Here is a 14228-nt window from a genome sequence, read left to right as displayed (position 1 = left end):
TTAAATTAATGGTATTTTATTATTTTTTAACAGTGCGATTAATCGTGCGACAGCCCTACTTACCATAGAAGCTGATTACACTTCATTGAAATTTTCTAGGTGAAACCTGAGCACTACTACTAAAAGATGCAAAATTTTGTTCCACAGTTGATTCAGTCATCTCTAATGTTGTACAAGAAAATAAGTACGCAGTTCCTCAGATACTGCCTCTTGGGAAACTCTAAAAGCTACTGTAATGGGTGAGTGCATAAAGTATGCCATCCAAAAGAAGAGAGAGAGACTCAATTTACTAGACTCTCTGCCTAAGGAAATAGGTGAGTTGCAGAGAGTGTACAAGATTGACCCAAATAATGAAAACCTCCCATGTTCTCTGATCAATACCAGATATAAATTCACCTCTACGTCGATAGAACGCTGTCCTCTGGAGCCAAAAAATCTTACCGCGTTATAGGTGAAACCGCTTTATATTGAACTTGCTTTGATCCACCAGAGTGTGCAACTCCCCCCCCGCCCCCCGTGTTATATCGGGTCGCGTTATATCGATGTAGAGGTGTATAATGAAAGCTTATCCAGCCAAGTCAAACTGGCACTCGGAGTCAAACAAAGATATTACGAATGGGAACATAAGGCATGTAAGCTACTTGCCATAAGACTTAGGATGGAACTAGCCAACAATCATATTTCTTCCTTATTACAAGAAGACGGGAATGCCATCCTTGAATCAATAGATATAAATAAACAATTTAACCAATTCTATCAGGCTTTATATAAATCAGACAGCCAGTTTGACTCTAACAAATTTGATCATTTCATTGCAGGCCTACTTTTTAATACCCCACTTCAGAACAATTGTTGTTTATGGACAAAGCTTTCACAAAACAAGAGATTGAACAGGCTACAAAAAAATATGAATTCCAGCAAGGCTCCTCGGATGGATGGCTTTCTGGCAGATTTCTACAAAACATTTTGTAATCAGCATCTTCTATTCTTTCAAAGGTCTTCATTGAAACATTCCAAAAAAGGAACTATGTCTCACGAAATGAGAATTGCTTTAATTACTTTAATATCAAAGAACAAAAAAGATGGCTGCAACTGTGGTGACTTCCTCCCCATATCTATATTGAATACAGATTTCAAAATAATTGCAAAAATCTGAATGACATGACTGAACACCATCATCCCATCAATTATACACTCAAATAACAGTAGTTTCACTAAAGCAAGATTGGCTGCTGATAATAGGAGAAAAATTGATCATTTGATCCAGAAAGTTCAGATATCAAACGTTCTCTCCATATCTTGTCTCTAGATGTGCAGAAGGCATTTGAAAAGATTGAATGGCTTTATCTAATGGCTGTCCTAAAAAAAATTCAGATTTGGACCAATATTCCTGAATTGGGTCAGTGTATTATACAACTCTCCCTTCGCTTTAGTATAAACTAATGAAATTATTTCTCCCATACTTCAGCTAAAAAAAGGGACGTGACAGGGCTGTGCCCTCTTGCACCTCTTTTTTTAATTGCTTTCTTGAACCACTGGCAATATATATACTTCAGCACTCAGACATTGAAGGGGTGATTATAAACAGGGAAGAACACAAAATCAGTTTATATTTTGATGACATTTTTGTACTATTGAAGAATCCCTCCTCATCAGTCCCGTGTAGTTGACATCTTTGGAGAGATCTTTGTTTTTTACATTAACTGGAATAAATCGCAAGCAATGGATATATGCAAAAGACCAGATTCTTCTCAGTTTCAGCATTTTCCATTTCAGATATGCAAGGAAATAACTTATTTAGGAATTAAGATTTGTCCTAATCTTCCCAAAATTGTTTATATAAATATGAGCTATATATTAAAAGAAATTTCCAAGGATGTAGAGAGCTGGCATCTCCTCCCTCTATCTTTACTGGGGGAACAGAAATAGTCAAAATGAATATCTGCCAAAGATTAACTGCAAGGTCTCTCCTTCACTCTTTGCTCGAATAAGTGGGCTTATCATGCAATTTATATGGGATAAAAAACATCCTCATTTGTCACACAATACCCTAAAAAATGTGGGCAACTGGAGACATTGGGTTGCCAGATTTATATCTGTATTATCTAGAATTCCAAATGTGTCCTTTTGTAAGGTGGTTCTCTTCCAGTGGCTTTAAATACACATCAGCTTGGTTTGAGATTCAGAAAAGCTTAGCTATGCTATTTGCTTCCCTCTCTTCTTTTATATACATAGAGAGGCTACCCACACCCTTAAGGAAAATTTTAATCTTTGCAACTTCATGGGGCATCCTGCAACACGTTATGACAATTACATCATCCAGTCTTACTAAATCTATTCTTTGTATCACTGTGGGAAAACCCATGCCTAAGGATCAAGGCCAACTTCACACTTTCCATCCATGCAATTTGGATAGAAGAGGATTAACAAAAGTTAAAGATAAAATACAAGATAATAGACTGACCTCCTTCAATTATATGTGTAACAAATATCAGCTACTGCTGTTTTCACAGTTCTTCTTTCAGCAGCTATGCTCAAGGATTCATGCAAGAATAGGGAACAATTGGTCTGTTTCAATTCTCTCACCTCTAGAAGAACATATTAGGAAATAAGGAAACAAAAGTCACTTTGTAGGAATTGCTTATAAGTGACTTAATGCTTTGCAGTACCTTCTCACTCTCAGTCTCAAAGAAAAATGTGAAAAAGAACTTATCTTCACCATCTCAACAGAAATCTGAGAGGATATCTAGCTTAATGTGAAAGATACTTCAAGTTCTTTATCCTTGTGATGCTTCCAGTACAAGATATGTAAAAGGTACACTTGACTCCAGAACAATTGTTTAAGGCTAAATGGGCAACACACAAACAGCCACATGTCAAGTATTCTGTATACCTGTCAGAAAATGCATGTGTTCTTTCTCAAAAACTTAGTGCTCTCTCAAAATGTTTGTCACTATCTTTCCTTTCCAAGCTTGTATATTTTAGGGGTGCTGGATGAGTTGGTATTACAAGTTAACATTAAGAAATGAATTGCAGTAACTGTGTTAGTGGTCAAAAGAGTTATTTTGAGAAAATGGAAACCTGCAATTCCTCCCTCATATACAAACTGGTTTAGTGAGCTATCTACAAATGCATTGATGTAAACAATGACTCTGCCTAATAGATAACTATTGTTTGAGTATGGTTTATTCAACCAATTTTGTACCCACAATACAGTAATTTAATCTAGAACACATTTCCCTAGTTTCCTTATGAGAATGTCATGTGGGATTATTTTAGTAAGATTTTTGACACAAAGATATATTGTGCATTTTAATGTATGTACTTTAATTCTATTTTCCACCAATTCAGACAGCCTGATCCTGCAAAGTGCTGAACAAGCTGAGCTCCTACTAAAGTCATGGAAAAAAAGCAGTAGACATGGTTTGACTAACTTCATTGGGCAATGAGTTCTCAGCACTTCTTAGAAATAGACTTATTCATCTCTCACTCCTTTTCTTCTTCCTCCAACCACTCTCTTACTCCTACTGTCCAGATGTGACGTTTTGATATAATCTGGGACCATATAGATCATTGTTGCAACCAAAGTCCTGTAGTGGCACCAAATCTTGTATAAAGTGGGTCAAATGAGGCATCTAAGACAAGGTTATGGTTTGCTGGTTATGATTATGCTGTCTATATGTGTGTATCAATTTTGTAGTTGAAGTTATGAGTATTGGCTCTGTACTGTCTGTATTTCAAACTTATGCTATGCTTTTGGGAGACATCCCAGACAAGTTGGTGTTAACTCTGCCTAGCCTGCTTGGTGGCCCATTAAGGACCATCAGCTATACAATTGACCCATTGAGAGAAGGCAAATACGCCTTGTAACTCAGCAAAGTATGCAGGGACTTACTTGTCCATGTGACTGCAGACTCCATTTTGTTGAAATTTTCCACAGTAAGGACAAAGAGGTGTTCTTACACCTGGAAAAGACTATAAAAGGCTGATGCCTCTCCTCCATCTTGTCTTCAATCCTGCTTCTTACCTCTGGAGGGACTTTGCTACAAACTGAAGCTCTGAACCAAAGGACTGATGACCCATCCCAGCTGGGGATATATTCCAGAGACTTGATTTGAATCTGCAGTTTATTCTATCATTGCTACAAGCCTGAACTAAGACTTTGTCATTACTGTATGTAATTGATTCCATTTAACCAATTCTAGCTCTCATCTGTATCTTTTTTTCCTTTTATGAATTAACCTTTAGATTTTAGATTCTAAAGGATTGGCTACAGCGTGATTTGTGGGTAAGATCTAATTTGTATATTGACCTGGGTCTGGGGCTTGATCCTTTGGGATCAGGAGAACCTTTTTTCTTTTATTGGGGCATTGGTTTTCATAACCATTTGTCCCCATAACGAGTGGCACTGGTGATGATACTGGGAAACTAGAGTGTCTAAGGGAATTGCTTGTGTGACTTGTGGTTAGCCAGTGGGGTGAGACCAAAGTCTTCACTGACTGGCTGGTTTGGTTTGCCTTGGAGGTGGAAAAACCCCAGCCTAGGGCTGTAACTGCCCTGTTTTTAAGCGATTTGTCCTGAATTGGCACTCTCAGTTGGGTCCCGCCAGAACCTCAGCGTTACAGTGGCGTAGTCGGCAGGTTCTGGCGGAACCCAACTGAGAGTGCCTGTTCAGGACAAATCGCTTAAAACAGGGCAGTTACAGCCCTAGGTTGCAATAATGATCTGTATGGTCCCAGATTATATCAATAACGTCACACCAGGATCCTGAGTTGTTACCTCCTGAGTGCTAACATGATCAGGGAGAGTAAGTTAGTGAACAGTGCCTCAACCAGAGAGGGTGTGCGTAGCTCAGGATACATTCTGTAACCTATGCAGAGGAAGAACAGTGGTTCAGCTTTGACACGTGCTGGTATGCAAGACTTGTTCACTATAATAATTTTCTTTTAAAGTCTTATTGTGCTCTTTCTGTTTAGAGCACATTAAAATCACTGTCCCTGCTCCTTGACTGTCTTCCAGTACCCTCTGCTTAGTTGGAAGAAAAGACACTGCTTTCAGTGTTGGAGGCCAGATAAATCAGAGGATTACAAAATTGAACACCCAGTTTTACTGTTTCTGAATCTTCCCTTGTTAATTTGACTTTAAGCAAATAATCCTTATATTCCAAACGTACAATTGATTCTCCATGCCTTCTCTTCTTTTTTATACTGCATCCTTTAAGATCTCAAATCATCTTTTCATTTGCTGTCTCAAGAGCCTAAACTAAAGATGTTAGCAGTCTTATATTGTTGCCTACTGAGTGATCTGGTTTCTTATTTATCATTGTTCATTGGAGATCTGGAATGTTTGTCCAGAGTACCCATGATTTTAGTTATCATGTACACAGTGTACTATACTTAAGTGGATTAGTTGAAGAAATCTCTCATGAAGGTGCTAGCAGTCAAAATTCCATTGTTATCCATTAGACAGATTATCTCTTTGGGGCAAGTACCTGGCACAGAGGGACTCTTTTAATGGAACTCAGATATACTTGAACTCCAACAAATTGCCTGCCATTGTACAAAATTTAGAAGATTTAGTCTCTGCTCCAGATTCTTAAACTATATTACAGACATTACAGTCCTAATATAGCATTGTATAAATGCAAGAAATATAACATTAAAACTAGGGCTGTCAAGCGATTAAAAAGATTATTCATGCGATCTTTTTAATATAAATATTTTTGGATGTTTTCTACATATTCAAATATATTGATTTCAGTTATAACACAGAATACAAAGTGTACAGTGCTCACTTAATATTTATTTTTGATTACAAATATTTGCACTGTAAGAAAAAGAAAAAGTATTTTTCAATTCACCTAATACAAGTACTGTAATGCAATCTCTTTATCATGAAAGTTGAACTTACAAATGTAGAATTATGTACAAAAAAAAAACTGCATTCAAAAATAAAACAATGCAAAACTTCAGAGCCTACAAATCCACTCAGTTCTACTTCTTGTTCAGCCAATTGCTCAGACAAGTTTGTTTACATTAGTGGGAGATAATGCTGCCCACTTCTTGTTTACAATGTCACCTGAAAGTGAGAACAGGATTCGCATGGCATTGTTGTAGCCAGATTTTTACTTGCCAGATGTGCTAAAGAGTCATGTGCCTCTTCATGCTTTGACCACAATTCCAGAGGACGTGTCCATGCTGATGATGGGTTCTGCTCGATAACTATCCAAACAGTGCAGACCGACGCATGTTCATTTTCATCATCAGATGCCACCAGCAAAAGGTTGATTTTCTTTTTTGGTGGTTCGGGTTCTGAAGTTTCCACATCAGAGTATTGCTCTTTGAAGACTTCTGAAAGCATGTTCTACACCTCGTTCCTCTCAGATTTTGGAAGGCACTTCAGATTCTTAAACCTTGGGTCGAGCCCTATCGCTATCTTTAGAAATCTCACATTGCTATCTTCTTTGCATTTTGTGAAATCTGCAGCAAAAGTGTTCTTAAAATGAAGAACATGTGCTGAGTAATCTGAGACTACTATAACATGAAATATATGGCAGAATGTGGGTAAAATAGAGCCGGAGACATACAATTCTATCCAAAGAGTTCGGTCACAAATTTAATTAATGCTTTATTTTTTTAACAACTGTCATCAGCATGGAAGCATATCCTCTGGAATGGTGGCCAAAGCATGAATGGGCATACAAATGTTTAGCATATCCTGCACTAAAATACCTTGCAATGCCAGCTACAAAAGTGCCATGTGAACGCCTGTTCTCACTTTCAGGTGACATTGTAAACAGGAAGAGGGCAGCATTGTCTTCCGTAAATGTAAACATACTTGTTTGTCTTAATGATTAGCTGAACGAGAAGTAGGACTGAGTGGACTTGTAGGCTCTAAAGTTTTGCATTATTTTGTTTTTGAGTGCAGTTACGTAACAAAAAAATCTACATTTGTAAGTTGCACTTTCACGATAGTTTGCCCTAAAGTACTTTATGAGGTGAACTGAAAAATAGTTTATCATTTTTCTAGTGCAAATATTTGTAATCAAAAATAATATAAAGGGAGCCATGTACACTTTGTATTTTGTGTTGTAATTGAAATCAATATATTTGAAAATGTAGAAAAACATCCAAAAATATTAATAAATTTAAATTGGTATTCTATTTAACAATGCAATTAAAACTGCGATTAAAGTTTTTAATCACAATCAGTTTTTTTGAGTTAATCGCATGAGTTAACTGTGATTAATCGACAGCCCTATTAAAACGATATACATTGACATATATGATTGAAAACCTTTATGTAGTTTGATTATTTTTTTTAATGAAGCTTCATGTATAGTGAAATTTGTTCTGTGGAAAAAGTATTTCTTCCCTACAGGCAAGTAAATAAAATATATGGCACAAGATATTAGATAACATTGTATTAAAAGGTTAGAAAAGTACATTTTAAATTTGGCTCTATAATTATCAGTAAAAACTATATGAATGCCTTAGGGTAAAGAATTCCAACACGTTCCAATATCTTGGAGTTAGGATAAATCTGAGATACACTGAAGAAACAGAATTGAATAGAGGCCAAAGTGTGTGTGCAACATACGAGATGGAATATAAACTTAAATTTGGCAAATATAAAGTTTTGAGATGCATCTCAAGCAAGTAAGGGCTTTTTTTTAAGTCTTTTATAATGTGTAAATAGGCAAATCATATACACCTGTACCCCGATATAATGCGGTCCGATAACGTGAATTCAGATATAACTCGGTAAAGCAGCACTCCGGGGGACGGGGCTGTTTTACCTCGTTATATCCGAATTCGTGTTACCGCAAGCGGTTCTTCTGTGCCATCCTCCTTCCCCCCCCCCGTTACTTGCTGCAGCCCTCCCCAGGGCCCCCCTGCGTCAGCTCACCTCCGCTCCATCTCCTCCCACGAGTGCACCACAGCTCCGCTTCTCCCCCCTCCCCTCCCAGGAGGAGGAGGTGGAGCAGAGGTTAACCGGGGCAGGGAGCGGTTCCTTTGCGCACCCCCTCCCCCCTTACTTGCTGCGGCCCCCCTGCCTCAGCTCACCTCTGCCTCCGCCTCCTCCCACGAGCGCACCGCTCAGCTCCGCTTCTCCTCCCTCCCAGGCTTGCCGCGCAAAACAGCTGATTGGCGCAGCAAGCCTGGGAGGGAGGGGTGGAACGGAGCTGCGGCACATTCGTGGGAGGAGATGGAGCGGAGGTGAGCTGGGGCGGTGGGGCGCCCCCAGGGAGGGCTGCAGCAAGTAACAGGGGGGCGCAGAGGAACCACTCCCCGCTCCAGCTCATCTCCACCTCCTCCCCTGAGCATGCTGTCGCTGCTCCGCTTTCCCGCTCCCCCCCTCCAGGCTTGCCGGGCCAAACAGTTGATTGGCGTGGCAAGCCTGGGGCGGGGAGAGAAGCTGGGGCGGGGAGCGCTAAAATCGGTTCTTCTTCCTACCCCGATGTAACGCAGTCTCATCTATAAAACGGTGAGATTTTTTGTCTCCCGAGGACCGCGTTCTATCGGGGTAGAGGTGTACCAAATTTCTGTCCAGTACAATATTTTAAAAAAGCTATATATTAAAATGCTAAAATGAAGAGCCTAGGACATATCTTTCCACAGAAATACTCACTGGAGGTAGTTTGTGGGACAGAGAACTTCTCCCGGATCTCCTTCATAATGTGGTGGTGTGGGATGGTTATCCCATCAAGAAGCAAGGTTTGCTTCCATCTTCCACCATGCTAAATGCTTCAGGCTTCCACCCAGAGGGATCCACCAAAGGCTGGGACCCTTGATGCTGACTCTAGGTTATCCCTAGTTCAACACTCAGTATCCTGATTTACTCTAATCCTGGATGTGCAAAGCTTCCCTTGCATACTCCATGATCCCTTTTCAAGGATTTATTTTCCCTAGTAGAAGGGGATGCGTCAAGGCTGAATCCCCACTCTGGCACTTCGGGTGCAGAAGGTGGAGGGTCACTCCAGGCTTGTATTACACTCCCAAGGTTACAACTTTTCTTTGACCTTGGCTTGGTAAACACTGTCAGCACCCAAATTTAAAAAACTCTCTTGAAATCAGGAAGGAGCACTTGGGAATTCCTTCCTGTGGGGTACCCTCAAGCCCTTTTACCCACCTCCAGGGAAGAGCTGAGAAAGAAGAAAAAAAAAAAAAAAAAAGGGAAATTAGCTGTTGCCACCAGCTAATTTAAGCAACATATGCACAAACCTCATAGGACATCAAAAATCCAATTCTGTTCTTAAAAAGTAAATTTTATTAAAAACAAAGGGAAAAAAATACATCTGGAACTTAGGCTTTTGCTAGATTTTAAAGGAGCAATTCCAAAAATTAAGCACCCAAAATAGCTTTCTTGGGGGTTCAGATTGAAGGTTACAAGCAAAACAAAAGCATCTGGGGTTAGCACAGAGGAGATCCACAAGCCAAAATAAAGAAATAAACCTGATCGCGTCTATTTAAACATTCCCTGTCCACTGATTTTTTTCTAGGTATGTAAGATTATTTTTCATACCTCGTTCAAGCCTTACACAGCATTCCTGCTTATAGCATTGCTGTTCTGTGTCTCCGGAGAACAACAGACAAATGGGAATGTTTTTTCCCATTTTAAAAAGTTCTAGCCTTCCCATTGGCTCTTTTGGTCAGGTGTCCACTCCTTTTCTTCTACCTGTGGGCTTGGTAACCCTTTACAGGTAAAGCAAACGGAGAACAGCCACCAAGAGGGATTTTATAGCTAACTGGCTGGCTAGGTGTTCATAAAAGGGAGCTACCTCTTTCTCTCTCCCCCCCCCCCCTTTCATTTATTACAGGATGCATCCTAGCATACTCAAGGAGCTGACTGAGGAGATATCTGAGCCAATAGTTGTTATCTTTGAAAAGTCAAGGAAGACAGGAGAGATTCCAGAAGACAGGAAAAGGGCAAATATAGTGCCAATTTATAAAAAGGGAAATAAGGGCATCCCAGGGAATTACAGACCAGTCAGCTTACCTTCTGTACCCAAGAAGATAATGGAGCAAATAATTAAGCAATCAATTTACAAACATCCAGAAGATAAGGTGATAAGTAAGAATCATCACGGATTGTTGTGTCAAAAACAAATTGTCAAACCAACCTGATAGCTTTCTTTGACAGGATAACAAGCTTTGTGGATGGGGGGAAGTGATAGACATGGTATATCTTGACTTTAGTAAAGTTTTTGATACTGTCTCACATGACCTTCTCATAAACAAACTAGGTAAATGCAACCTAGATGGAGCTACTACAAGGTGGGTGCAAAGCTGGTTGGAAAACCGGTCCAGAGAGTAGTTATGAGTGGTTCACAATTATGCTGGAAGGGCATAATTAGTGGGGTCCTGCAGGGATCAGTTCTGGGTCTGGTTATGTTCAATATCTTCATCAGTGATTTAGATGGCATACAGAGTACACTTATAAAGTTTGTGGAAGATATCAAGCTGGGAGGCATTCTAAGTGCTTTGGAGGATGGGATTAAAATTCAAAATGATCTGGACAAACTGGAGAAATGGTCTGAAGTAAACAGGATGAAATTCAATAAAGACAAATGCAAAGTACTCCATTTAGGAAGGAACAATCAGTTGCACAGATACAAAATGGGAAATGACTGCCTAGGAAGGAGTACTGCGGAAAGGGATCTGGGGCCATAGTGGACCACAAGCTAAATATGTGTGAACAGTGTAATGCTGTTGCAAAAAAAGCGAACATCCTTCTGGGATGTATTAGCAGGAGTGTTGTAAGCAAGACATGAGAAGTAATTCTTCCGCTCTACTCTGTGCTGATTAGGCCTCAACTGGAGTATTGTGTCCAGTTCTGGGCGCCACATTTTAGGAGGATGTGGACAAATTGGAGAATGTCCAGAGAAGAGCGACAAAAATGATTAAAGGTCTAGAAAACATGACCTCTGAGGGAAGATTGAAAAAATTGGGTTTGTTTAGTCTGGAAAAGAGAAGACTGAGAGGGGACATAACAGTTTTCAAGTCTATAAAATCTTGTTACAAAGAGGAGGAAGAAAAGAAGTGGGCTTAAATTGCAGCAAGGGAGGTTTAGGTTGGACATTAAGAAAAATTTCCAATCGGTGAAATAAATGGCCTACGGAGGTTGTGGAATCTCCATCATTGGAGATTTTTACGACCAGGTTAGACAAACATCTGTCAGGAATGGTCTAGATAATACTTAGTCCTGCCACAAGTGCAGGGGACTGGACTAGATGACCTTTCAACTTTCGAGGTCCCTTGCAGTTCTGAGATTCTATGATTAAATTATCAGAGGGGTAGCCGTGTTAGTCTGGATCTGTAAAAAGCAACAAGGAGTCCTGTGGCACCTTATAGACTAACATGTATTGGAGCATAAGCTTTCGTGGGTGTATACCCACTTCGTCAGATGCATGTACATGATGATTGTTGCGAAAGCTTATGCTCCAATACATCTGCTAGTCTATAAGGTGCACAGGACACTCTGTTGCTTTTTATGATTAAATTGATTTTCTTGCAGGCTTTTATTTTTTGTCCATTTTCAAAAGATCTGTAATTTTAAGTCTACATTGAGATGTTTAAAACTAGACTTGCTTGATGCCCTAAAGAATATACTGCATGGGCCTTATTGATGGATTGGTGATTAACTGATTAATCCATAACCAATATTAATCAATCTTTTAGAGCGCAGTGGTCAATAAACGTTCAGTCACCTGAGGGCTAATGCAGTAGGAATATTGGTATCATTACGATTAGAAGAAGAGTCCCTAGAACAGGAGTGGGCAAACTACGGCCCAGAGGCCACATCCAGCTCTCCAGACATTTTAATCAGGCCCTCAAGCTCCCGCCGGGAAGCAGTGTCGGGTGCTTTCCCCGCTCCGGCGCTTCAGCCAGAGAGTAGGGTCAGGGTCTTGCCCCACTCCGCATGGCTCCTGGAAGCAGTGGCATGTCCCCCCCTCTGGCTCCTATGCATAGGGGCACACGAGGCTCCGCACGGTGCCTCTGCCCCAAGCGCCGCCCCCGCAGCTCCCATTGACTGGGAACCGCAGCCAATGGTAGCTGCAGGGGTGGCGCCTGCGGATGGGGCAGTGCACAGAGCTGCCTGCTGCACCTCCGCGTAGGAGCCAGAGGGGGGGACACATGCTGCTGTTTCTGGGAGCTGCTGGAGGTAAGTGCCGCTCAGAGCCTGCCCCCCTGCCACCTCCCTACCCCAGCCTTGATCTCCCTCCCATCCTCCCAACCCCTCTGTCCCAGCCTGGAGAACCTCCTGCATCCCCAACCCCTTATCCCCAGCCCCACCCCAGAGCCTGCACCTCCAGCCGGAGCCCTCCCTCACCCCAGCCCCCAATTTCATGAGCATTCATGGCCTGCCATACAATTTCCATGCCCTTGGGCCAAAAACTTTGCTCACCCCTGCCCTATAAGCACATGAGAAACCATTGCAATTTATCACAAATCCACTAAGCAGATAAACAATCCCACAACCATTGAATACAATAGAACACAGAGAGAGAGAGTGTAAAGTGTTGAGTCCTATAACTGGCATTACTCACATCTCGCAGGTCCTGCTGGGGGTCCATGGAGTGGCAGTCATCATCTTCCTCCTCCTCCTGTGGTTGTCATCCTGGCTTCCCTCCCTTTCCCCTCTTCCCTCTTTCCCCCTTCCTTCTCCCCTCCCCCCCCATAGGAAAACTATTTGCCTGCTAAGGCTCATGCATATGCATAAGAGTTCCAACTCCTTTTCTCTTATCCATACTTCTACACCCCACTAATTTAGGGGTGCCCCATTTCTCATTGGCTATCTCCTTAGTTTCTCATTCTCATTAACATCTGTGTCAGAAAGTTACCATAGCAACTAGAGGTTATTACAGAATCCCTCAAAATGTTACTGTTTGGCATCTTGTGGTATTAACTGGCACATTGCAGCATATTTTCAGGTCTGTTATTAATAAAATAATATACTCTTCAATCTTCATTTTCTTCATTGAACTCTCACTTCCAGAACATCAGCACTTACGCCATCTTTTACTATAATATTACCCTTTACTGGTACACGATTACTTTAGTCTTGCCAACCTGTTTCATGCCTAAGACCTAAGTTGAATATATCACAGGCCTGTAGGCCCCGTGTTATAACGTTAATTAATACTTGTATTTCACCTCTAGATCCTAAGTCTACTTAATATCTTTTATTCTTGGGGTATGAGCTTGATAATCTACTGCATCTAACAATACTGTAGTAAAAGTACCTGTATTAGCAGAGGTTGATTGATATGTACATAGAAATTCCCCCCCCCCCCCCCCCCCCCCCCCCCCCACTTAGAGAGCTTGCAGAATAAGTCTTCTGGTGGTATGCTGATTTACATATGCTGGTGTCTGAATCCTCCTTGCATGTTGTGGTGTGGTCTTTTGTTTAGACAATTTACATGATTTACAGGAAAAAAATCTATCCATTGGATAGTAGCATGTATCCTTGTTGATAACCAATAACGTTTTATTTTAGTGTTCAGTTTTTGTCTAAATTTATGAAGTTCCAGTATGAAATTAATTGTTCTGCATTTGTTCAGGATAGTTTTTATCCAGAAATGCTTGCTAAAATGTCTTTTCCATGTTTGGATTCCAGTTCTCTTTGCAAACAGACATGACAAGAAGGCAATTAGAATATGAGGCGAGGCAAATCAGAGCTGCCATGGAAGAACAATTAGGTACTTGTCAGGACATGGAGAAGCGGGCACAGGTAATGTAACTTTTTTTTTAAACTAGGTTTTACTTTTTAGAATTAAACTGAATAGAATGGGTTATCCTTTTGATTTTATTAAATTATTGGTGATTGTGTCTTTGAAGTGTTTATGAACATAGCAGTGTCTTAGAGTTTTTCCATGTAGAGAACTTTTTAAATATAAAAATTGGTATCAAAACGTGTATTGTACAGAATCCCTGCTCTCTACAGTAAATGAGCAAATATCCTTCTACTGGATTAGTAGAAGACTTAGGAGCAGTTCTGAGAACTTCAGAGGTAGAAAATCCCTCCAAAAGGGGAGTATTTTTAAATATTGGTTAACGAGTATTATAACTGTAATTTTAATTAGCATGTGTCTGAAACTGCCTTTTTTCTATTGTGCTTTACTGTCTTCTTTTAGTATGCATAATTGAGTTTAAAATAAAATCCCACTGCTTTTGTTAAACTGTCACTAAAGTACATGTATAAAGGGCTAATCATTAAGTCCAGAT

At 40.4% G+C, this 14228-nt stretch overlaps 1 protein-coding gene across 7 annotated transcripts in view; it reads left to right on the top strand.

The window, feature by feature from the left end:
- Positions 1–14228, top strand: part of APC (APC regulator of WNT signaling pathway) — a 188100-nt gene that overhangs the window by 94427 nt on the left and 79445 nt on the right. For all 7 annotated transcript variants that reach the window (XM_054031530.1, XM_054031529.1, XM_054031524.1 and 4 more), the window contains one exon: positions 13621–13734. In XM_054031530.1, coding sequence (XP_053887505.1) covers positions 13621–13734 — 114 coding nt within the window. The remainder of the gene's footprint in view (positions 1–13620; positions 13735–14228) is intronic.

The sequence above is a fragment of the Malaclemys terrapin genome, chromosome 6, assembly GCF_027887155.1.
Source record: "Malaclemys terrapin pileata isolate rMalTer1 chromosome 6, rMalTer1.hap1, whole genome shotgun sequence".
Classification (NCBI taxonomy): Eukaryota; Metazoa; Chordata; order Testudines; family Emydidae; genus Malaclemys; species Malaclemys terrapin.
Note: the sequence above shows the minus strand (reverse complement) of the source record. Positions and strands in the feature narration are given on the sequence as shown.